This window comes from Pimephales promelas, chromosome 15 (genome assembly GCF_988280905.1).
Source record: "Pimephales promelas chromosome 15, fPimPro1.hap1.1, whole genome shotgun sequence".
Taxonomy (NCBI): domain Eukaryota; kingdom Metazoa; phylum Chordata; class Actinopteri; order Cypriniformes; family Leuciscidae; genus Pimephales; species Pimephales promelas.
In genome coordinates, this window is record NC_142783.1 from 31,565,715 (window position 1) to 31,592,549 (window position 26,835).

Genomic DNA, 26,835 nt, shown 5'->3' on the forward strand with positions numbered 1-26,835 from the left:
CCTCACTTTCTTTTATGAAGAATCTCTCTTGTGTTAGCTGTATTTTTAAAGCTTGGGAATATACAGTACATGAGAGCTTGGTTTGTTTATCAGAACAGCTGTCGGTTTCCTCTCCTGGTGTATTTATGTGTTTTTGTGTTTCATGAGATTGTACGCGCTGCAAGTGTGTTAGTGTGTATTTGTCTTTGGGGATTCATGTCTTTTACACCATTGGCTAGACAATGTCCCCGTGGCAACGGAGGCTTAGCCGTGTGACTGACAGCTTTCCCTGAGTTACAACCTCTTGCCGTGTTAGTGTACACACACACACACACACACACACACACACACACACACACACAGAGGGAGAGAGATATCTCCTAATGCTTCTCATTTCCTCCACAACCTGTTGTTTTACTGCACTGTATTCTCATGTACTCATGGGTTTATCACAAGCGCTGCTTTACTTTAACTTCCAACAATCTACAATGTGTCCTGGCTTGACAGCTTATGCACTATTTTTAGTTTTAAAACTACAGGAACTTTTAATGGGATAGTAAAGGAACGTGTGATGGACCGTTGCAGTTCTGGATGCTGATGGTTCAAAATGGAATAGCTGTTTAAAACTAAATGTCAACAAATTAAATGTTGAAAAATTGAATATAGTAATTAATATAATGGCTTTAGATTTGTATACTTACTTAAAAGGAACTGGTTTCCCCAAAAATGAAGGTTTTGTCATCATGTTATACTCACCCTCACGTTGTTCCAAAGACATTCATTCATCTTCAGAACTTGTTTTTAATAAAACATGAAAGATTCTGTTCATCCATTGGAAGTAAAATATTTATGCTTCAAAAAGTTTATAAAGGCAAGTAATCCATAATAATCAAGTGGTTTAATCCAAGTCTTCTGAGACAATCACTTCATATATTGTACACATTTTATTTAGGATTTTTTTTAAAAAAAAATCATCATTTATGTCTTTGGAAGGATATGAGGGAAAATACCAAAATTTGTATAACCTTTAAATATTTGTAAAAACTTAAATCAGTATATAATGATGCATATACATTGAAAAAAACATAAAAATTTGGGCTATTTCTACCAATCAGACTTTAAAATGACCCTTTAAACAGTCTCACCAGAAAACTTAGCTATTTTACAAGGTGGTACAATTTTTATTTAAAAAGTAAGCATGAATGTGCATCCCAAATAAATGTGCATTTATGAACTTGAACTTTAATAGGAGTTAATGATTTCTTCATGTTTTAGTTTTTTAATGATATGTGCTGTGTAGTGTTGGTTGTGCAATGTGCTAATGTAAGCTACTGTAATGTGCCTTCAAATTTCCCCCTGGGGACAAATAAAGTGCTTGAATGAATGAATGAATGAAAAACCCCACCCCTAAATATTACATCACTGGGATGTAAGCAGATCCGAAAACGTACAATGGTGATTGTATGAATTAAGAATTAGCCACTGATTTGCTAAAACATAAAATAGTTATAAATTGCGATGTAACCTAATGTATATAGCTCGAATCAGTCCTATTAGACATTGAAAAGCAAATAGACAGTCCTGTAATGTGATTGTGTATGTATATTGTAATGCGCATCATACCTTGATTCACAATATCTCTCGGCCGCTTGTATTCTTATAAAATATTTAACATATTTGCAATCTGAGACACGGTTATGATGTATTTATTTGTGCAGACAGTGTTTCTGTTTGGATTGCACAAGTATATTGCAGTGAGATTCGTTCATCTGATGCAGACATTTATTAATTTCATCTGCGTGCGTTTTATCGACTCGCTCTGATAGTACTCTAATTCTGTTCTGCACTGCATTAACTAAAGCCAGATGTCTCAGCTTGGCCTCGTCTCTGTCTTGTCTTTTCCCCTCTCTCTCTCTGGTTGTGTGTGTGTGTGTGTGTGTACTGTGCTCTATTTAAGCACTCCCCTCCCCACCCGTGCATGTGTTCACACTGAGGGCCGTATTCCAGCTCTCTGCACGTGTGTGTGTCTGTCTACACACACACCGACACAGATATATGGTTCTGCAGTGTCAGAGACACGGGTTGAATTTCATCAGCTCATGCGGAGAGAAGGAAAACATTTTTAAACCATCTCTCTCCCTTTCTAATGCCTTGTTGACCTAACGTGTGAATTCTTGTTTATATGTGTGACCCTCTAAGTCTGCCGGCCTGCAAAATGTGTGTCGGTCTGCTCTATATACAGCTTTCTTCTCATTTGACCCTTGACCTTTGGCAGATGGTTTGAAGCTGTGCCAGGGAAGCAATGTGTGATTCTGCAGAGCAGACAGATTTTGTGTGTGTGTGTGTGTGTAGTGTGTGTGCTGTAGCTTATCTCCTGAAATGCATAAGAAGTCCAGCTCAGGCTGTGTGATTGTACATCTAAGCTTTGCTTAGACACACACACACACACACACACACTACTATACAAAGCTGTCTTAACTCCCACTCTGCCATTTCTCCGTCTGATTATGCATTGCTTGCATTGATGTGTGTTTGTGTGAAAGAGAATCTCCTATTAGTCCTGCAGTATCTGTGAAATCATCTTCGTCTTTTGATTTCAGGGCCCCGGGGAGTTCGGTGTCTGTGCGGTTGTTTCGGATGTTTGTGTAAGCGTGCTCGTCTCTTTAGCTCTCACACTATCTGTGTGAATGTTTGCGTGTCTTTATATGTGCGGAGGAGAGAGTGTGAAAGCGAGAGAGAGCATGTATTTGGCAGACAGAAGAGAGAGAGTTTGTTTAAAGTGTGGAATATTATGCATGACAGAATCACAGTCACGGGGCCGGTGTCCAACACACACTCCTCCTGTGGAAGGAGTAATGGGAGGATTTTAAAGGACACCATATCCTCTTTGTTGTTGTCACACACTAAAACGAGCTCATCAAGTCATTATGTTCACCAGCAGTCACACCTACATGACACACACACACAGTTCTCCACCACACCTAACCACACACACTCCAGCGCTCACATCCACCAGACCCTCATCTCAAACGGGTTCAGATCATAATATATAATGCACGTCATTTAGTTAATTAATAACACTGTACTATGCTATGAGATCAGAATATTTTGCTTTACATCACAGTGTTCGTGTTGCACTTTAATTTAATTGCGTAATTACTTTTCAATTAATATAAATTACTATTTAAATCCTGTTCATCAGTGATTCATTTGCAATTTAATCTTTGTAAATTACACAGAAAATAATATTTAGTGCTTTCGCTGTCGTAATTTAACATGCCTGTCACACAGTGTGTGTTCATGTAGCTGTGCGTGGACTTTATAAACATTTTCACTGTCTTCATCTCTCTCTTTTTTCCTCTCTTGTTCTGTCTATCTCTCTCTTTCTCACCCGCCCACCTTTCCTTCCTCTCTCTACGCTCAGTAAATTATTGATCAGTGAGGCGCCTCCGTGGATCACAGAGTTTGTGAATGTGTGTGTGTGTGTGTTTGCACTCAGCGCTAAAGACACAGTATGTACAACAGACACGAACACGCTCACACAGTCACATGATAGTCTCATTCTACTATGTCGGCAGCATGCTTTTATTCCCCAGACTCTTTCTCTCTCTCCCTCTCTTTCTCTCTCTCTCTCTCTCTCTCTCTCTCTCATTTTCTCGCTCTCAGTGGAGAGAAAAAAAGGAAGGAAAGTGTAATTTATTTTAATGTATTTATCGTGTCTTTTGTATATATTTTGTAATAGCAAGTTGATTGTAATAATATAGGTGAACTTAATCCTCTCTCTCTCTCACACACACACAGTCACACTATTTCAAATTTTTCAAATTCAAATGAGCTTTATTGGCATGACTTATGCAGTATTTCCAAAGCATTGGCCATAGGCAAAGAACTAATAATCAGTAAATGACTCAGTAAACAAATGCATGAAATACATGTATATATATATATATATATATATATATATATATATATATATATATATATATATATATAAAAAGACAGTTTTGAACCAGCATTCTGACTTTAGTTTTTCTGACTCTCTCTCTCACACTCACACAGTCTCTCTCTCTCTCTCTCTCTCTCTCTCTCTCTCTCTCTCTCTCTCTCTCTCTCTCTCTCTCTCTCTCACTCTCTCTCTCACACACACACACACAAACACACGCACACAGTGTCGGTTTCATCAGGAACACAACCAGACCCTCACACAGTCCCTCTCTCTCTCTCTCTCTCTCTCTCTCTCTCTCACACACACACACACAGTGTCGGTTTCATCAGGAACACAACCAGACCCATCTCGTTTCACTCCTCACTTGTGTTGCAGAAATGATTGGAACAGATTATTACGGTTAGCAGAATATTACACGTACATCTCTTCAAAAACCACCCGTATAAAAAAGAGTGTGTGGTTTGTTGTCAGACAGGAAGGCAGTGTCAGGTCGTGTGTGTGTGAATGCTGATGCTATGAGCACATTTCTGCCTGAGCGTTGGCTGTGGTCCAGGCTGAAATCTGATGCCTGTGAATGTTTCCCTCCCACAAGCCTGAGGGAAGTGTTTACTGAGAGAGAGAGTGTGTGTGTGTGTGTGTAAATGTTTCTCTCCTGCAGTCTGTCAATAAGAGATACTGCAGAAGTGTGAGTATGCAATGCTTGAGTGGATTTGCAGGTGTGCCTGTGAGTTGTATGCATGTGTGTGTGTGTGCGCCCATGTGACTGTGTGTGAAGCACTTCTCTGACCTGTTACAGCTTGTCGGCGCTTCATGGCCGAACAGCTCGGCACACACACACATATAGTAGAAAATACCATCTGAGACACACACACACACAAAGAAGGCATACATACATCATCATAATTACACGCACGGCAGAAAAAAACAGCCGCTGTGAAAAATGACAACCTAACGTGATGGTAGACACATTTTACATTGGCAGGACAGATGAAGCTCAGTGTAAATGTGTGTGTGTGTGTGGATTCAGAAGGCAGTAGGACTGGTTCCTATGACTCATGATCTCCTCTAAATGAATAATTACTGTTTATCGTTCACGCTCGCCCTTTTTATACACACTTTCGGTCAGGCAGACACACACACACGCACATCTCCGAGATAACAGCAAGAGTGCACATAAATCTCCTCAGTGTCCGACATGCATCCTTACACTGGGAGAGAGAGAGTTTGAGTGCGTCTGTGTGTGAAAGAGACCGTGAGAAGATGAAGGGAAAAGGTGAGGATGAAAGACAAGTTGAGGGAGATGGAGAGACAGCGATGTTGGTAGCATAGCAACTCAAAAATGGTCCTTTTTCTCTCCTCTCTGTTCACTCTCTCTCTCACTCTCAGAGGATCTTGATCAATGACAACATGTGTCCCTGCAATCTCTTTCTGTTGAGTGTGAGACAAACCATCTCTGGCACACAGAGGCGCATCGGTACGCTTAATAATGTGTGAAGTTTGCTATAGACTAAATGAAAGGTGAACTGTCTTATGTCTCCAAAAGCATTTCAGAATCAGATGAATGTAGTGAATGTTTGATTTGGTTGCACTTTATTTTGATAAAGTCCACTTTAGACGTTCTACTCACTAAAAGTAACTTCGCAACTACATATCAACTAACTCTCATTAGAGTTTTAGTAGACTGTTAGGTTAGGTTTACATGTAGTTAACTGATATACTAGTTGCAAAGTTAATAGTCGGTAGAATGTCTTTTGGGGAGCAACACAATAAAGTGTTAGCAGATATTAAGCAGATTACTAATACTCTAATGGCATTGCAAAGGTACTTATAGTTATTTATTATAGTGATTTTCCATCCACTACATGGCACAGCTCACAGTAGTTTCCACTGTGTACAGTACTTAGTACTTGGTTTTTTTTTTGTTTGTTTTTTTAGTACCACCTCGATTTAGGTTCCAAGCGAGTCTTATCGATACTAAAATGTGACTTGTAAACACTGCAGGTCACTGATTGGTCAGAGAGAGAGCCTAAGTCCATCCGCTTCCGGCTCATGGGACCTTATTTCGGAAAAAATATTTATGGAAGTCAATGGCGAGAGACGTCTGAACTGTGCCCTCAATTACACATTTGATATTTTTCAATTTAAAAGACAATTCTGAAAGTCAAGAAAGTTGCAGTTTGTCATAAAAAAGAAGAGTAACATTTAGTTTAATGTGAAAATCGCTCAATGAACCACATCTCCCGGCCGGGAACATTTAAATCAAAGATACAAACATATCCAGAATATCCAAAAATGCTGAATATTGTAATTAGCATGCATGTATTTGGCTGACACTTTTACCCAAAGCATCCTATTGTGTTTTCAGGCTATGCATTTTCTCACTTCCTTGGAAATCAAACCTGGGACTTTGGGGGTTTGCTCTGCTGTACCATTTGATTACAAATTTCCAAAATGTTGAATTGAACATTTAAAAGTTTAAGTTCAAGCGTGACTATGCTGGCCAAATAATACAGAATCAAACTTTCAAATTAAAAAGGCCTATAATATCCAAAACTTCTGTATCGATCATTCAAATGTTCATTTTGAATTACTAAATGCACATATCACACCTACATTTGCATAATTGAGCATTTAAACGTTCAAATCAAATTTTAGAATGCCCAAAATAATTTAAATTTAAATTATTTTGGGCATTCTAAAATTTCATTTGAATGTTTAAATGCACAATTATGCAAATGTAGGTGTGATATGTGCATTTAGAACTTAAAATGTCCAACAATTCTGAAATTTAAAAAAAATATATATATATATATACTAGGGCTGTGCAAAAATTAATTGCGATTAATCGCATCCAAAATAAAAGTCTGTGTTTACATAATATATTTGTGTGTGCTGTATATAATAATTTTGTATATATAAATACACACACATGCATGTATATATTTAAGAAAATGTGTTATTCATATATAAAATATTTATATTTATATAATATAGATTATGTATTTATATATATATACAAAATTTAAGCGCAAATAATTCTTAAATATATACATGCATGCATAGGTATTTATATATACAAAATAATTACATACAGCACACACAAATATATTATGTAAACACAGACTTTTATTTTGGATGCGATTAATCGTAATTAATTTTTGCACAGCCCTAATATATATATATATATATATATTCTAAAGTAAGCTTTTTAAATGCAAAAAAATGCTTTTCAAACATTCAAATAAAATCATTCAAATGCACCCAGAATTCTCAAATTATATCAACCCATATCTGTTTATTACCAGTCCTGCTGGATTCTCCTCCCACATGGACCACAGATGAGAAGCAGAGATACTCCACCTCTTTATACCCTTAAACCTGCTAATGAATTCTGAATCACTGCGAGTGGGGCTAGATCAATGCTATATTAATAGTGAGTTTCTGTTTGGTGACTCTGTGATTCAGATCTGCCACAGATTGAGCAATATTGTCAAGCTGCAGTAGAGCTGGATGGCTGGATGTTTTAATTTTGTCTGGCTCAGTCATCAGTCAGAAGCAGCGCTTGTGACGCTGTGATGATGACACTGGGTGACATCATTGAATTCAGAGCTGGAGTGAAATAGACATCACTGTGTTGTCTGATGTGTGTGTGTCTGAGATAGTTTCATGTGTGTGAGCGTGTTTTGTGCAAGTGGTTATGTGGTTACGTATGCTTTTGGTGTGTTGACATTTGTTTCTAATTTACTAGGTTTATCACTTTTGGATGGTTTGTTAATTAGCTGCATCAATCAAGTTAATTGTGAACACGCATGCACTGTATATGCGTCTGCACATGTTCCTCTGTGTCCGCACATACATTCGCAACCTACCAACCCTCTCTCTGTCTCTATACGTTAGGTGTGTGTGCACTGGGACGGCGAGCAGAGCGCGGAGAGGAAGTGGAGGAGACTTCGAGAGGAATGTGAGGTGGTTTTGTTGGAGCAGGAACTGGTCTGGGCCGCCAGAAGAACCGGCTCAAACGGCAGCGGCAGCGCCCAGGAGAAGAGGAGACTGCAACCCGCCCTGGTGAGTCCACACAAACCATGAAAGTACCACTCACACTACACACAGACCCTCTGATGCATATTATACGCAAAAATGGCACGGGCTTGAAACTGATTGACTGGATTTATGCAGAGTTGTGGTTTTTATCAGTCTGGTTGTTTTTATTTAAGGAGATGTTGTGTAAAATATGACTATATTAAATATATTGAGAAGCAAAGAGTGATTGCAATATGAATTTTTGAAATGATTCTTGAATGATTGAAAAATACACGTTTTCATTGGTTTTAAGATGGCGCTGCCTGTATAAACGGAGTATAAAGTATTATAAAGTTTTATTAGGCATGTATGGACCCTCATATTACTGTGTTAGTGTGGGGCTATTTTGAGCCTTGTTAGTGGTATAAACTAGCGATTTCTTTATACTTTGTAAATGCCCCCAGTACTACCATTATATGCTAAACAGTTTTTAGAGATAAAACTCTTTACATTCGATTATCATGAAAACAAATCTGAGAGAACAGTTGACTAGGTACACTCTAAAAAAAGCTGGGTTGTTTAAACCCAATTTTGAGTAAAATATGGACAAACCCAGCCATTGGGTTACATTTTTAAATTACATTTTTTACCCAATTGCTGGGTTTGTCCATATTTTACCCAAAATTGGGTTAAAACAACCCAGCTTTTTTTAGAGTGTACCGATGTTTTATTAGACCAAAGGTTCATTTTGCACCAGAGTTCTCTTTTAAACTGTGTCCCGAAGTCTTATGGGTTTGGGACGACATGAGGGTGACATAATTTAAATTTTTGGGTGAACTAACGCTTTAATAATGAGGATACTGACTGATCATGGTTCTGTACTGGCAGATTTTATTGATTGGTGCAATTTTTCCTTTTTGGATATCAATGTATTTATAGCTAATGAGATGATTATAGATTTCGGGAAGAATCGTACAGTCATTATTAATGATCATGCTGTTGAGGTTGTACATCAGTTTAAATACCTTAGTACTGTCTGTAATAGATGAAAAGTTGACTTTTGAGGCTCATGTGGAAGCCCACCAGCGCATGTATTTTTTACTGAACTTGTGGACTAATCTACAGAACTAATAGGTTTAAAAATCCTTTTTTGTACCAGTTGCCTTTGTTTTTGTTAATTATTCTAGCTAAATTATTTATATGGTAATGTTTCCCTTCTTTGTGTGTGTGGCGTTGAGTGTTTGTTCTTGCTGATTGTATGGTTTACTGCTGGCTGTGAAACAAATTGCCCCTTGGGGATAATAAAGATGACCTTCCCTTACCTCACGTTACCTTTTCTTCCAGACGGCAGATCAAAGACGTTAAAGCAGTCATTTGTGCCGCTACGGTTATGTAACTTCATTTATGATGGCATCTCACTGACTGTGTCTTTCTGTGGGTTACTCTGCATTATGTGGAGTGGGTAACTGTGGCAACAGAGCTCTGTTTGATCAACAGGTTGCAGAGATAAGGAGTGTGTGACCTTCCTCCATTCATATAGCTTTGTCTGATAAAACAATCCAAGTCTGTGTGTGAGATGGGCAGTGTTTTTTATATATCATAAAAGGTATTTCTGCAGCAACATCTGAGAACGAAAGAGCAATTTTACACTAATTCCTCTCTTCATCTGTCTCTGCCAACACACACACACACACACACACACACACACACACACGCACGCACGCACGCACACACACACACACACACACACACACACACACACACACAACTCATTATTTCCTCTTTTCATGCTATTTTCTCGTTTTTACACATCTCGCTTCTATTTTATTTCACTCTCAATGACACACGCCTGCCTCAGCCTCCCACACACAAGTTGGATCCTATTGGTTTTATTATTAATGTTGAAAACAGTTTAATAGTTAATATTTTTTAAATAAATTGATGCAAACCAAAATACGTGATAACTTGTTATGAATTTAGATGAATTAGTTTGGTATTACTGCAGACACGGCTTCCGATTTTGAAACACTTTGGACTCAAATAGTCGCACATTATAAATTTTATGTGGTGAACCATGTTTGAAGACATTATAAAATAAGTGATAGAGTGTATAACTGAAATTGGCGCTGTTGATTGGCTACCAGCAACATACATGATCATTATTCCCTATACATGACAAACAAATTCATATTTTGAGCTATTGGTTTAGTAAATCTTTAATTACGTGATGTGCAAATATATGAAGCATATTTTGCTAAATAGTTGTGATTATGTTCCAAAAAATGGCATTCAGTTTGTGAGTGACTCAATTTCAGTGCATCGGAATCATAAACTGAATCAATTTGGATAATTGTCAGAATATGTTTGATGTGTAAAACTTGCAGACCTTTTACATTCACAAAAACACTACATGAAATCTAACTTTCGCATTGTGGCATGGATATACCATGGCATCCTTAACATTGTATATAAAGTCATGCCAAACAAACATCCCTAGGGATGGGCAACGATTAATCGCGATTAATCGCATCCAAAATAAAAGTTTGTTGTTACATATTATATGTGTGTGTAGTGTGTATAATTAATTTGTATATATAAATACCCACACATGCATGTATATATTTAAGAAAAATGTGTTATTAATATATCATATATTTATATATAATATTAATTATGTATAAATATATATAAAGTATATACATGCAAATATTTCTTAAATATATACATGCATGTGTGGGTATTTATATATACAAATTAATTATACACACTACACACACATATATTATGTAAACACAAACTTTTATTTTGGATGCGATTAATCATTGCCCATCCCTAATTAATTAATATACATTAAATATATAAGTCTATACTCTCACTGCATGTCTCTTAATAATCTAATTTGTTTGCTGTTCTCCTAGGAGAAACTTAAATGAATTGTAACTTAGACGCATAGGGTATGAAAGAACCTCTGAGCAATACATTTTCCTGTGGGTTGAACACACACTCTGGTCCCGTCCCCCCCTCTCCTCTCTCTCTCTCTCTCACACACACACACACACACACAGATCTGCTTGTGACTTTCTCTGCTGTAGAATAGCACTGAGTCAGCAGTGGTGCTCTATCACAGTGACCTGCACACACACACACCATCCTTTTTCTCTTTTTATCTCTCTTTTTCTAGTATAATCTCCCTGGCCCTCTTTTCTGTATCACTATCCAACCTTCGTTGTCAAAAATTAACACTGCATGTATGTCAGTGTACTTGTCAGAGAGAAAGAGAGATTAGAAGAGACAGACGCTCACTCACGGGATGAAAGCCAGTCAGTTTGTGTGCGTGCGTGTGTGTGAGTGAGTGTCAGACAGACTATTAACAAAGCACGAGTGAGTGAGAGAGAGAGACAGAGACTGAACGTGTTGGGAGGGGGAACAGATTAGGTGTTTGCACTTGTGTGTGTGTGCATATTTGCAGGTGCTAAGAGATTTTTTGACCTTTACGGTCCTTTTTTATTGACACTATGAAAATAAAAAGACCTGCAGTTTTTCAAGAATGTGAGGTGATTTGGGGAAATGAGGGATTATAACTACCTTTAGACACAAGAAAGTCTAAGTTGTACCCAAAAACCCCAAAAAGTAATTTTAAATCATTTGGTAATCAGGATTTCTTCTGCCAGAAAGTTGTAGTTTATTTTCATTATACTGTTCAACAGCTGTTGACCTTTAAAACCTGTATATGTAAATTATCCCTGATAACCTCTGCAAAATAAATGCGGCATTGTTCACACTCTCCTTCATAAGGCTGCACTTTTTGACCTTTAGGGTCTCATAAAGTACCTTACAATACAATATCTCAATATCATAATTGTTTCATTTGCATCTTATTTAGACAAACTGCTTCTTCATTTATTGAGCTTTAGAAAATAATATGTGCATGATCATAAATAAAAAATATATTGATATAAAGATTTCAAATATGTTTTCAAATCTTATTGATTGATTGATTTGATTTGTTTATTTAAGTGTCAAACACCTAATGTAAACTTGGATGGTCCTATGTTAATTAGTGCTGATGTTAGCTGTGCTCAGGTTAAGTATTCAGACTGTGATGAGATTACCTTCTTGGACTGTGTGTCATTGGCTGATTATATCTAAGGTCCGTTCCAAACTACTGACAGCCTTGTCAATGACCAACGTGTTTTCTAATTTTATTTGTGAATTTATGTGAGGAATATTATGTGTAATATATAGTTTCGTGTCAGTGTGATATTTAAAAAAAAAAGAATTAATAATTTTTTACAATTATTATTTTCTGTATGAATAAATAATAATAATAATTATTAAATGAATAGTTTTAAGGCCCATTCGCAACAAGATAACTATCATGATAACTTTTGGCATCCACACTAACAGACAATAATAATTATTTTTATTAAAAGTGCACGTTTGCCGCAGGCTCATGTAGATTCTGATTGGCTGTCAATGTTTTCATCATTTATCAGCTGGACAGGAAATTGCTTTGAAAGGTATTCTAATAATATTGATGTCAAAATAGACAGTAAAGACTTTTTTTATGCTATTTCGGTAACACTGTATTTTACAGTCTCCTAGATTACACATTACACATACAGTAGTTACTATAGTCATTGCTATAAACAGAGCAAACTGCATGCAACTAACCAAATCACACCCTAACCCTAAAGTAATATGTGTAGTTTATTATTACCCAGTACTTAAATGTAGAATTACACTATAACACAAACACCTTAAATTAAAGTGTAACCAAGACTTCCATTTCAAATAAATGCTGTTCTTTGAATAAGATAAGAAATGTTTTTTTGAGCCCCAAGTAAGGATCATTCATGTGACACTGAAGACTGTAACGATGCTGAAAATTCAGTTTTACATCACAGGAATAAATTACATTTTAATTTATGTTACATTGCAAGATTACTAATTTGACTGTTTTAATGACTGTGCTTTTTGATCAAATAAATGCAGCCTTGGTGAGCATAAGAGATGTTTTCTATGATATAAATTATATATATATATATATATATAAAGAGTTCAGATGCAAAAGCCTCTAAGTGCCATTTGAAATTTTCTTCTAGAATGATCATTTTTATCAAGCTTGTATATTTGAGTTCAGTGATTTCACTTAAATGGCAATGCTAATTACCTATTAATTGTTATTTAAGTGAAATTACTGAACCTAAATATACAAGTTTGATAAAAATCATCATTAAAGAAGAAAATTTCAAATGGCATTTAGAGGCTTTTGCATCTGAACTCTTCATATATATATATATATATATATCACAGACTAGACATTCAGCGCGCTTTCATGATTCACTGTGTGATGTACGTGAACATGTGCACAATTCACGAGAACGTGATTTTAGATTTATTTCCGAAGCTGCACAGCAGTGCCATCATTTCAGCAGAGAGCGAGAGAGAGACAGACACTCTTTCTTTTTTGTGTTTTTCCCCATTTTATTCCCTCTCTAACTTCCCAGCAGAGCACAGAAGAGAGAAAGCCGTCTCTTGCTACACTTCATCAGTCAGAATGCAGTTTAAATAGAGAGAGTGTGTGTGTGTGTGTGTGTTTATACACAGCTGTAGAGTTGTGTCAAGTTACCTTGGACTCTGCTCTCAAAGTCATATTTATGTACCAGCTGCAGAGCTTACATTACTCTGTGACCCCGAGGAATAACAGGTCAACCGCACGTCTGTGTGCACGGCTCTGTGTGTCCTAGGAAATTTATTTCCTCTGGGGGTTTGGGGTCTCTTTCTCATCGGTGTTGGTTTCCCACTTTATAATTGTTTCCGACTTTTTTACTTGGATGAACCTTCACAAGAAAGCATGCACGTCCATTTTAGGGCCCAATGAAAATTTTCCCAAATTCTTTTTTTCTGGATTCAAATTTAATGGTGTAATTAAATGTTAATCATTAATAAGCATATCTAATCAATTTAATTCATAAAACTTTATAGAAAATATAGGGCACTGAGAAAACATTAGATTTACACCAATAATCATTGTTTTATTTACAACTATGACCTTTTTTTTTAACAATGTATGATGTTGGTTTTATTTTTCACAAATTCAGTTTTATCTTTTCTTTTTATGAATTAATTCAAATTTATAATAAAAAATAATTTTTGCAATTAATTTATTAATTAATTTATGTTTAAGTATGTGTAATAGATGAAACTGTAGAAGATGAAAGGTGTTCATCCTGAGACATGCAAAACATTGTAGACTTCAAATTTCTTTTTACGGTGTAATAATCACAGACAATAGTCCATATTGCGATTTCAATTTATTTAGTTGTACGTTACTTTTCTTGCTAAATTACGTGACATTACGTTTCATATTTACCTATATTTTTTAGTTTTAGCGGGCAAAATACACTCATTTCAATAGAAATAGAAAAAAGGTTATGCGGAAAGTTTCCCACACAGGATGGTCATTGAAATCTGTCCTGCTGACCAACAGAAAGCTGCTTGGTTCTATAAACTGTAAAAAAATATTGCTGGTTTAACTTAAATAATGAAGTGACCTGGTTGCCTTAACTTTAAGTTCATTGAAATCGAAGAATTGAGTTAAAACAATGAAGGAGATTGATTTAATAATCAGAAACTCAAACTATTATGTTATCTAAGTTATTATGTTAGTTGATTTGACAGAAGAAGAAAAAACGTTATTTTACGTTTATTATTACGTTTTTTTTTTTTGTTTTACAGTGTAGTGACTCGTAAAATTACCCTGTTTTGCCCACAAAATTACATGTTGTTATTTGTTTCATCTCATGCTTGTGTTTTGACTTGTCTCACAATGTGTATGTGTGAGATTGAAGCCTCGGCAGGACTCTATATTTAGCTTGTGTGTGTGTGTGTGTGTGTGTGTGTGTGTGTGTGTGTGAGACCCTCCGCCCCCTTGCCTGTTCTTTGCACCGTCCTTGTAACGGTCTAACCACACGTCAACATCTACTACCAGACGAGCTCTCTCTCTTCTCTCACTCACTAATTCTCCGTCTCGCACACACACATCACCCTGCAGTGTTTACATAAGTATCAGTGCTCTGCTGTGTGTTAGACACACACATGCGGCACGCTCTCTCTCTCTCTCTCTCTCTCTCTCTCTCTCTCTCTCTCTCTCTCTCTCTCTCTCTCTCTCTCTCTCTCTCTCTCTCTCTCTGATGATTCTGCTGTCTGTAATGGCAGGTGGTTAAATAGATCCAGGTTAAGGGATTATAAGCCTGTCTGTGATGAGCTCAAGTCAGCACCAATGATGTCATCGTTTAAGAAGAGACAGGACCACACACACACACACACACACTGATGTTTGTTTGCGCTGTGATTGCTTACACTCAGTGTGTGTGAGTGCAGCGGAAACAGACTCACAAACAGTGGCACACACATGCTCATTTTTCCCCAAATGTAATGTAAATGAATCACAGCAGATTCAGGAAAGCCACAGAAGACACATCAATCTCTAGTTCCTCACACACCAGACTGAATCGAGTCTGTGTCCAGAAATAAATCTGGTGATATTTAGTTAAACTAGTGGATAAAACTGATGTTTCCACATTCGTCCTTGATGGACGTCATGTTCTGTCCTGCTTCGTTTATGTAAAGTGTGTCTTTACAAATGCCTGGTCATATCTTCCCTCTGTCCGTGAGCTGCTTACCCAGACTGCATTTTGGGGCATGAACGTTATATTTGTACTTTCATATGTTTAATTTAGCATTTTTCGTTATTTGTTCTTTTAAAAATGTATACTGTATGTTCGATTCACCAGTTTGAGGGATCATAGAGCATGTGAATCTTCATTGTAATGTTTGAATGCTTAGTCGAGCAATTTTTGGGCACTGTAGATGCTTTTGACCTAGTCCTGGACGGTTAGAACAAAAATGTATATCATGTTTTAAAAAAAAATGCATGCATAATCAGGTGTTCAAAGTATTTTCTACTGGTTGAGAGAGGAATTACTGCAATAAATTGACTTAGGATGGCCGATTTTATGGTCATTAGTGAATATTGTAGAAGAGAATAGCACCCAGTATAACCTAAATTTGTTATTTATTATCATTCTAATAACATTCTTATAACCAGGAAATAATGTTAAAATACAACATTTCTATAACGTCATAAAATTGATCGTTCTAATGACGTTTGAATGATATTATTATAGCCATTGATTCATTTCCAACGTACTCTTGTTCAAATTAGCATTTTTAGAATAATTTATAAGTTGGATTTGAATGTTCATTTGATTGATTCAGTATTTTTGTCATTATTGTTTATTTCACATCAGATTTGAATGTTTATATGTTTAATTCAGCATGTTTGGGTGTTATCTGTCCTTTTGAACATTATGTTTGATTCACCAGTTTGGGTCATCATAGTGCATTTGAATCTTCAATCCAATATACTTTTGTTCAAATTAAATTTGAGTTTCATTCACAGGTTAGATTTAAATGTTCATATTTGATGCATGTTTTATGCAGAAAATTTGTGCATCAGATTGTTCAATCACATTTTTGAGTGTTTGATGCAGCAATTCTGGACATCACAAGTGCATATAAATTTAAATCTACTTACGATGCCCAGAAATGCTGTCCAGGTTGCTCACTCTGTTTAGAGGAACAGCCAGTTGTATCAGTCTGTCCATTGGCAAAACGAACCTCTAATGATTTTCATCCCTTACTGTAACACAATTATTCATATTCAACACTCAAATGCACATGCCGTTCTAGCTGCCAAATGACTAATCAGTTATGTGACTCAGTCAGGAAGTGACTCCATTACTCTGTGTGTGTGTGTGTGTGTGTGTGTGTGTGTGTGTGTGTGTGTGTGTGTGTGTGTGTGTGTGTGCGCATGCTTAACTAGTGTCCAGAGAGACAAAGCGGATCCACAGCAGAGAGCCTGCTTGCGCGTGTGTGTGTGTGTGTATAGAAAGAAAGGTTAATATACAACGTTCTGTTTATGACTGGCAAATTTGATTTTGTATGTACATATTCACAAGTCTGGTCTGTGTGTGTTAGTTTTGCTTGTGTGTAGAGCAGAGCAAAGGTTGTGTATGATGTATATCTTCTATTTATGGCTGGCAGATCTGTTTGTTTTTTATCCGTACATATTTACCGCCGGTCTGGTGTGTGTGTGTGTGTGTGTATGTGTGTGTGTGTAGTAGAGAGAGTAATTTCTGTGGAAGTGCATTCACTATTACTCACTCAGCTGGTCATAAATTTGCCACACACACACACACACACACACACACACACACACACACACACACACACACACACACACACACACACACACACACACACACACTTCCCTGTCTGTCTGTCTAGAGTCTAGCTCTCTCTCTCTTTCAAACACACACTGAGGCTCTGTCTTGCTGTTGGCTGTGTCAGCCACTTGGAGAGCCAAAACAAAGAGGGTTCTGACACACACACACACATGTACACACACACACATAAACAGAGCGAGAGGAGGAAAAAGAAAAGAGTAAGAACCTCACCATCCGTTATTGTGCAATTTGGGGCCTACACGCTTTGTTCGCTGTTTTTTTTTTTTTTTTTTTGTCATGAAGCAAAGTCAGCAGCACTCATACTGCACTCCCAGGATTGCAGATTTTTTCCCTGAACATGATTTTTCAGGGCTTTACTTTCTTGTTTTTTAGGAATGTTTGTTTAATGACACCGACAGTAAGTACCATTACAAAACCTAATTCCCAAAACAATTATTTCCCAGATATGCCATGAGAGAGATGTATATTAAAAAGAAAAACTGATAAGAAGTGTGCAAACTTTCACATTCTCAAAATATCCAAATATTTGTGCATTATACTATGCCAATATTTGAATCTGCTTTCATTTCTTTGAAGGAATATGAGATAATATTCATATTCAGAGTCTCTGAATATATGTAGACCCTTTGACCTTTTTATTTAATTAGAATATAAGGGAAATTTAAGGTAAAAATACAAGTATAGTTTTTCCCATAATAAAAGGTTTCTCATGAAAGACCGCTTGGGTGAGATTTCTACACTAAATCAGAGCAGTTTGAATGCAGTCAGAAGCACTTAAAAGAAAGTATTAACTGAGATCAGAATAGAAAGCAGAGACCGTTTTTTTTTTATCCAGAACAAGCTCTGTGAGAGGGGAAAAACACAGACGAAAGGTCACGTTTACCCAGAGAGAGAGAGAGAACAGAGCAGGACAACCCAGAAACACTTTCTGTTGCTGTGAAACATTTAGGAGTTTACAAGTTCTACACCAGAAGACATCGATAGTACTCATATAGGTTGCTCTTTTAAAGCTCGATGGGAAGCACCGTTTTCTTAAAAATCTTTTTCATATGAAGTAAGTGTGTAATGCTATAAAATGCACGCGGATAGCATAGATAATAGACTTGGGAGGATCTGGTGATGAGTACTGAAAGTTGAAATGTCGAGCTTGTGACCTCAGTGTGAGACAATGACTCTCGAGGAGCACGAGTTTCCTGCGTTATTTCATCAGAAGTCAAATCTGACTAGACTTCTCATAAAAAAGTCTTGTTCTCCATTTAATTATATTCATTTTTGTCATCATGTGATTATTTTTTTTCTTTCCTTGCTGTTTGAACACAAGTTCAGGACTGTAGATTGAAAACGCGCATATTATTTACAGAAGAGACCAGAGCTGAAATTGATCCTGCATGGGTTAAAGAAGAGCAGCTACTGTGGCGAGACACGTGTCAGTATGTCATAGCCCAAGGGTCAGTGATTAACACTGCTGTTATTCCCCCAGTGTCTCTCTCTCTCTCTCTCTCTCTCTCTCTCTCTCTCTCTCTCTCTCTCTCTCTCTCTGTCAGTGGGTGTGGACTGATATGACATTTACCATCTAACTCTTTCTGTTTTATCTCTGTTTTTTCAATCAGCATTGACTGCTGCTTGTTTGATTGTTCCTCTGTGTGTGTGTGTGTGTGTGCACGCACGCTAAGCAGACATTTCTAATTACATACACGCATCCTTCTTCACACAAATATAAATGGTCTCAAAAATGCGAATATAGCCTCTCGTGCATTCCCTTACACCACACACACACACACACACACACAAACGCTCTCTGTCCCTCAAAGCATGTGTAGAGACAGACCCAAGCAGCTTTAAAGGCTTAATGAAGTCTTTATGTTACACACACACACACACACACACACTAAAACCATGGCAACACTGTGTGCTCTGCCAAGAGTGAGGGTGTATATGGCCGCGCTTCAGCAGGTGTGTGACCTAGATTGTGTTCGAGTGAGGGAGAGAAATGAAAGGACAGAGGGAGAGGGGAGAGTAGTTGTGTGTGTGTGTGTGTGTGTGTGTGCGTGTGTGTGCGTGTGTGTGTGTGTGTGTGTGATCATTGCAAATGAGGCTTCCAAAGTTTAATCACATGCGCTTTTGTGGTCCAGATTTTGATCTTGTGTTGAATGTGATGTGTGTGGCTCAGGTTTTGATTACGTAAGGACAGTAAAACCTCAAATCACTCAATCACACACGGTCAAACGATTAATCGCGATTAATCGCATCCAAAATAAAAGTTTGTGTTTACATAATATATGTGGGTGCACTGTGTATAATTATTTTGTAAATATATAAATACACACACATGCTTGTATATTTAGGAAAAAAATATTATTTATATATAAAATATTTATATATAATATAAATTATATTTAAATCTATATACAGTATACATGAAAATATTTCTTAAATATATACAAGCGTGTGTGTATTTATATATATATATATATATATATATAAAATAATTATACGCAGTGCACCCACATTTATTATGTAAACACAAACTTTTATTTCGGATGCGATTAATCACGATTAATCGTTTGACAGCCCTAAAAAATGTGTGAGTTATTAAACAGACATGCATGGACTGAAGGTGGAGTGGATCTCATTTAAGTTTATGATTAGACTAGATTCTTTTGACTTTGTTTTATGGCTTACCACAGACTTTGTAATATATATCACACTGCAGACACTGGTTTATTCTCGCGTGGACATGTTACGTAAGCAATAAGGTACGAGAGGCTGTGCTGGATTGTGAATAAGTAACGGCTGAAGGGCGTTGTTGGGTGTTGTACCACACAATACAAAAATAAAAGTAAAAAAAATGTATTAGTGCAACTTTCATGAAGTAAAATCACCAAAAGCCCTCCTTCCGCTAGAAAAAAATAGTCCCGGACCATGAAGAGCAACAACGTGAGTAATATGCATGAAAGCTCAAGTAAAAACAACATATCATAGCTGTGTTTTATCATGAATAAAGTAATCAGAATCAAGGATTGGAACTAACCGTTTTATAAATGGCATTACATTACACAATACATTATTGATTTTCATTAGCGATCGACCGATAGGGATTTTTATTAGCCAACGCTGATATCTGCTGCAAAGAGCGGATGAAGGACAATATACTGGCAATATATGCTGATATATTACAAATATTTAAATTAATGATTGTAAATGGGACGTACAGTACTTCAAATAGCTGAAATGAAATTAACATTTACATACATTAACATAAATTTGACAATACTTACAAAAAATCGTACAACCCCAAACTTTAATGCCAGTGTATTTTATACACTGAAAAGTGCTCGTCAAGGCTGCATTTATTTGATTAAAAATACAGTAAAACAGTAATATTGTGAAATATTATTACAATTTTAAATACGTTTTCTATTGTAGTATATTTTAAAATGTTTATTCCTGTGATTCCTGTGTTTTCAGCATCATTACTACAGTCTTCAGTGTCACATGACACTTCAGAAATCATTATAATATGCCAATTTTCTGCTCAAGAATTTTTTTTTTAAAATATCTTTACTGTCACTTTTGATAAAATGTCCTTGCTGGGGGGAAAAGTATTAATAATTTTTATACAAACTGGTCTTATTTCTAACTGGTCAATTACTGGCTAATGTCGACAGTCTCAAAATAGGCAATTATCAATCTGGTCGAGCACTTTACCTTGGAATCTGTTACTTATAGTAATTAAAATTAGTCTATTTATTTATATATTTCTAGAAGCAGAATTGTAGTAGTTTAGCTGTTAGTGCGTGCGTGCATTAAATGTGTTTATTGTGCACAGATTTGTGTCTTAATGAAGTCGTTATGCTGCTAAAGAATGTTTGTCCTGACTGTTTGTCCTCTCTCTCTGTATGCCTCACTGACAGAACAGAGTCTCAAACCACAGTGCGGTAAACGTGTGTAACTGTGGGGTGTGTGTGCGACAGTGTGTGTGTGAGTGAACTGCACACAGTCAGTAGAGTGTCTAAAAATAGCCCACACACACGTTCTGTTTGTCCCCTTACCCTCCAGCTCATGGTTTATGAGTCTCACACACACACATAGTCAGACTGGCACACAGTACACAGTGAATTGAGGTTTGGTTGACTGATGTTTGGATCCTCAGAGGTCGCCACATGTATAATGCCTCTACAAAAAAAAAACTTTCCTTTGACATCTGTTGTTTTTATACTGAGCTGATGAAGTTTTCTGTCTTTTGTACATAAACCATACCCTCCTCAACTATTTTGCATTTTCATTATGACATTTATTATGTTTAAGTCATCCATGCTGGCTGGACATCTGGTTCCCACAATGTAAGCAAAACCTGACCCACACTCACACTCACATGCACATCCCATAACACTGTGGCCACATTAAGATTAGATTTCACTTCAGCAAACTGCAGAGACATGAAAATTGTTGTTGCATAATATGCATTGACTTACAGTACATGAACGAACACACACACACACACACACACACACATAACCCAAGCAGCCAGACATGGAAAATTTGAGTGTGCTGGCCTAGTATTTATATAAATAGAAACCATGCATAGAGAATATGACTTGATCGATGAGAGTTTAACTGAGTTCTCACAAGATATTTGCTCACACACACACACAATTATGCAGTATGGAGCGTTGCTTACTTGAACTTATGCACATAAGTTAAAGTTAAAGTGACTCTTTTATTTATTTTTTGTTGTTGAATTGTTTATTTGAAATTAATGTTATTTATTTTTTATTTTTTTTTAGGTGGAGTAAATGTGATGCATAGACCATAATAAATTTTTTTTAAATAACTGTTTTTTTTTATTCTTGCATATTTTAAAATGTAATTTATTCCTGTGATGCAAAGCTGAATTTTCAGCATCATTACTCTTCAGTGTCACATGATCCTTCAGAAATCATTCTAATATGCTGATTTGTTGCTCAAGAGTCAAGAAACATTTCTTATTATCACAATTGAAAAAGGTTCTACTGCTTAATATTTTTGTGGAAATGTTATACATTTTTCTAGATTGTTTGATTAAAAGGTTCAAAAGAGCAGCACTTATTTCACAAAGATATTGTTCAACATGCTTACTGTAGGTACTGTATGTAATTTACCTGCTTACCACTATTTTGCGCATATGTCAATGACATGACGGTTATTTTTATTGTTAATTTTTGATTTAAAATTAATTTCTAATCATTTTTTTTCAATTTTAAGTGTTGTTGTCAGGGTGATGATACTACTATCCTGATATCATAATAAAGGAAAAAATCTTAATAATTATTTTAAAAAAAACCTTATTGATTAACCTTGCATGGTGCAACGGTCCAAATGCACAAACAACAAAAAAGATCAAACAGGAAATGATATCATAGGGAAGACCCCTAATACTGTGTGTCAAGTTTAAAAGCTCTTGAAATATCAGATAATTTCAGATTAATAAAATGTACGAATTAAATAATTCATGATATTTCTAAAGAATACTTTTTGCCTTGAAATATATATTTTAAAACGTGTTTAAATGATGAGCACACATGAGTTCAAGACCTTGTTCCCTTGAAAAGGTTTAGATAGCTTTGGCTTCTGATGAAGTCGACTGATTGGATGTGGTGTTTTGCTTTACAGAGATTCCAGCCTCTGATTGGTCAGTCATGCGTGGGAGGCTTGTCGGTGGTGGAGTTCATCTCTGACAGACAGCTGGAGTTCTACACAGAAAAGGAGGAGCTCCAGCCATTCGAGGTGTGTGTGCAAGTTATTATTATAATTCAGGTTTGTGTGTGTGTGTGTGTGTGTGTGTGTGTGTGGAGGTGCTGTATGTATGACTGGCATTCATTGTATCACAGTGTGATTAAATCACAGGCCACTTCAAAGGACAAACACTTTTGTTAAAATGTATAAAGTGTTGAAAGAAGCTTTCCTTTAGGGCAAGTCATTGTCTTTTTGGGTGACTGGAATTCTGGGACATGAGCATGGTGAGCTATTGATCTACTTAGACATAAAGGCTTTTATGACATGAATGAATGAAATGCATTCATAAAATATCATACAGTAATAAGGACCTGAAGTATCACTGCAATATAATAAAAAAGGGTGTAAATATAATGATGTGTACAGCTGTATTTTAGAGCATGAAATAAGAATCCATTTAGCCTTTTCTCATCTCCCTTCAGTTTATGCTGAAACATTTTTTATTTAATGTCAACACCATCATATTTATGCTCAGTCTCTCTCTCTTTTGCTCTAGGTGTTACATATTTGCTAAAGATGAGATTTTTATCACTGCTTTCTCAGACCTCCTCATAAAAGTGTGATATGTGAAGTCATTACTGGTTTAATTAGTCTGTGTTTGTAGCATTGGTGAGTGTTTGTGATAGTGTTGCATTGGTGAGTGTTTGTGCCTTTAGGTATGTATATCCAAAATAGCCTGTTTAATTGCAAATTATCATTTCATCTCTTGGCAATGAAAAAAAATGAGATAAAACTTGTTGCATAATAAGATTTATATTCACAGAACGGCTGAAAGTCAATTTAATGTAGCTTTCCAGGGGAAGTAGTGTTGGAAAATAGCATTGCGATGTAAACACAGGAATGTAGATTTCTATAATAATATTTCTATATAAATTATGAAACTCTCACAGAACAGACAGCAGAGTGTTGAATCTAAGGCTTATCATCTAAGTCTTCAAATGATGTTCTCTGACTATATTCTGTAGCGTTTATATATAATATTCTCAGTATTTTGCAGTAGTATTTGTGTAGTAGTGTGTGTGTGTGTGTGTGTGTGTGTGTGTGTGTGTGTGTGTGTGTGTGTGTGTGTGTGTGTGTGTGTGTGTGTGTGTGTGTGTGTGTGTGTGTGTGTGTGTGTGTGTGTGTGTGTGTGTGTGTGTGTGTGTGTGCGTGCGTGTGTGTGTGCGTGTGTGTGTGTGTGTGTGTGTGTTCAGAATATAGTTTTTACACCACCTTTCAAAAGTTCAGTAAGATTTTTAAATGTTTTTGGGGAAAATTTATTTGCAGTTATTTGATCAAAAATACAGTCATTTTGGGAAATATTACTACTATTTAAAATAACTATTTTCTATTTTAGTATGTTTTTAAATGTAATTTATTCCAGTGATGCAAAGCTGAATTTTCAGCTCTTCAGTGTCACATGATCCTTCAGAAATCATTCGAATATGCTGAAATGTCTCTCAAGAAACATTTTAATATTATTATCACAGTTTAAAATGGTTGTGCTGCTTAATATTTTTGTGGAAACCTTGATAAATTGAATATGAATAGAAAGTATTTATTTGACCGGTAGTGTACATGTATATTATATGTGTAGTGTATTTAATAGAAATAATGAGCCTGTCAATGTACAGATTTCAGTGTTCGAGACATGAGAAAAGCGATAAACATATCTAATGCTAAAAAAAACATGTTGCATGTCAAACGGCATGTTAGCAAATTTATTCAGATCTAAATATATGTTGATCAGTTGCCAATATAAAAAAATATCACCAAACTATCACTAAATGACTTTTAAAATACTATTACATTGATTTAATTGAATAATCTGAGTGGAGAACTGGTAAAGACAAACACAAACCCACCATTGAAAGAACCTGATCAAGATTTTTCCCACAAAGATATATATATATATATATATATATAGAAACTACATCAGCTTTGCAAAGTTTTGGAAACTACAAAAAAGCAAAGTTTCATATTTTCCTGCAAACATAATCGGAATAATAATGTCTTGGTTTGTTCGAGCTTTTCTGTTGGATTTGATAGTTGGATTGGATTTGTGTAATGCATGTTAAGTTTAGAGTGTGTTTTAGAGAGTATTCTCATAGTGATTTCATCAGTGTATGAGTGTGTGTTTTTGTAAAGGGTGTGTGATTAGCACATGCTCCTCCTCCTTTAAATACTGCAGGCTGTGTTTGTTTATCATCATCACATGGAGCAATCATATCATTTAGTGCAGGAGAAGACACAGGACTGTAGTGCTCTGCGTAAAACTGTTTACTTTCACTGTGAGATGTGAAGAAACACACACACACACACAGCTCACACACCACTGCATCATTTCATCACTTCCAGTCTCTGATGCCTGTGGATGGATGATAAAAGAGAGACCCCTCTCTTTCGTGTGTGTGTGTGTGTGTGTGTGTGTAGGGGGAACTGTGAGGCTGTGAGAAAGAAACGCAAGGGAGAGGGAGGGAAAGCATTAGAGAATGTCTGGATAAAGCGCCGGCACATGACACTGATGTGGTCTGAATTAATAGTTTAAAGATCCCGATCTCAAACACCCACGTGATCTTACTCTTAAAAAACAACGATTCGTCTATTAACCCTTTGACAAACCATACGAGCATTCAAATGTGTGTTTGTGCTGCCTCTGAATGCTGAGAGGGAGCAGTTTTCATGTTTACGTATGAAACACCCTCACAAACAGTCTTTTCAACCACACAGTATCGTTATTATAGAAGTGGAATAAAACTTTAAAGTTCAGATATAAACACTGATGTCTACAGTAGTGATCAAAATAGAGCAAATCCCCTTTTGAAAGTAACAAACAACGAGTCAAATAACGATCGATTATCAATTACATTATTTTGCCAGTAGGTGGCGGCAAGTGACTGTTAAAAATGTATTTGTCATTGAATCGGTTAATTCGTGAAACTAGGGCTGCATCCTAGATCACATACTTTCCATAGTAGGCGAAAAATAGTATGTGACAAAAGAAGTACACTGTAAAAAATTAATATGCTTTATCTAATCAAAAAAATTGTGGCAACAGATTACAAGCAGTATTATTAATTAAATTTAACAAATTAGAATTGAGTAATAATTAATCAGATTAATTCCTTAAAAGTTTACCGTTTAAAAAGAGTAAAACTTACAACAACAACCAAAAAAAAAACATAAATTGAGTGATCATTATGATGATCGGTGTTTGTTTTAGGTTTGTTATAAAATGAAGGTTTTCCCCTTCAGTGATTCTGCTTGTTAACATCAGGCGTCTTCAATGTTGGCAATATAAGATAAAGAGTTCTTAATTAATCTTTGACGTCTGTCTGTTAGTGAGATATATGTGTTAAATTTTTTGGTGTAAACTTTACTCCTTTTAAATGGTTAACTTTTAAGGAATAATTTGATTAATTATTACTCAATTCTAATTTGTTAAATTGAATTAATAATATTGCTTGTAATCTGTTGCCACAATTCTAATGATTAGATAAAGCATATTCATTTTTACGGTGTATGTCCGAATTCACACTACTAAATACTCAGTATTCTTCTCTATTCTGTTCTATTTAAGTCCATTCTAATTCAGTGCAACTGTATTCTGCTGTTCTATTTTTGAACTATATCTAGTCTATTTTATTCTGTTCTATTTTTCTCTCTATTCCATCTACTAATGCTATTCTAATCTACTGTGCTCTAATCTGCTCTTTTCTACACTCTTTATTCTATTCTGTATGATCAGATGCTTCTGTATTCATTCTTCTCTCTTCTACTTTATTCTGTTGTACTACACACTATTCTATTCCTTTTATGTTC

At 36.0% G+C, this 26,835-nt stretch overlaps 1 protein-coding gene across 1 annotated transcript in view; it reads left to right on the forward strand.

Moving 5' to 3' along the window:
* jmjd1ca (jumonji domain containing 1Ca) overlaps positions 1 to 26,835 on the forward strand; it is a 57,379-nt gene that overhangs the window by 1,971 nt on the left and 28,573 nt on the right. The window contains exons 2-3 of the mRNA XM_039666573.2: positions 7,823 to 7,990; positions 22,912 to 23,025. Of these exons, the coding sequence (XP_039522507.2) occupies positions 7,823 to 7,990; positions 22,912 to 23,025 (282 nt within the window). The remainder of the gene's footprint in view (positions 1 to 7,822; positions 7,991 to 22,911; positions 23,026 to 26,835) is intronic.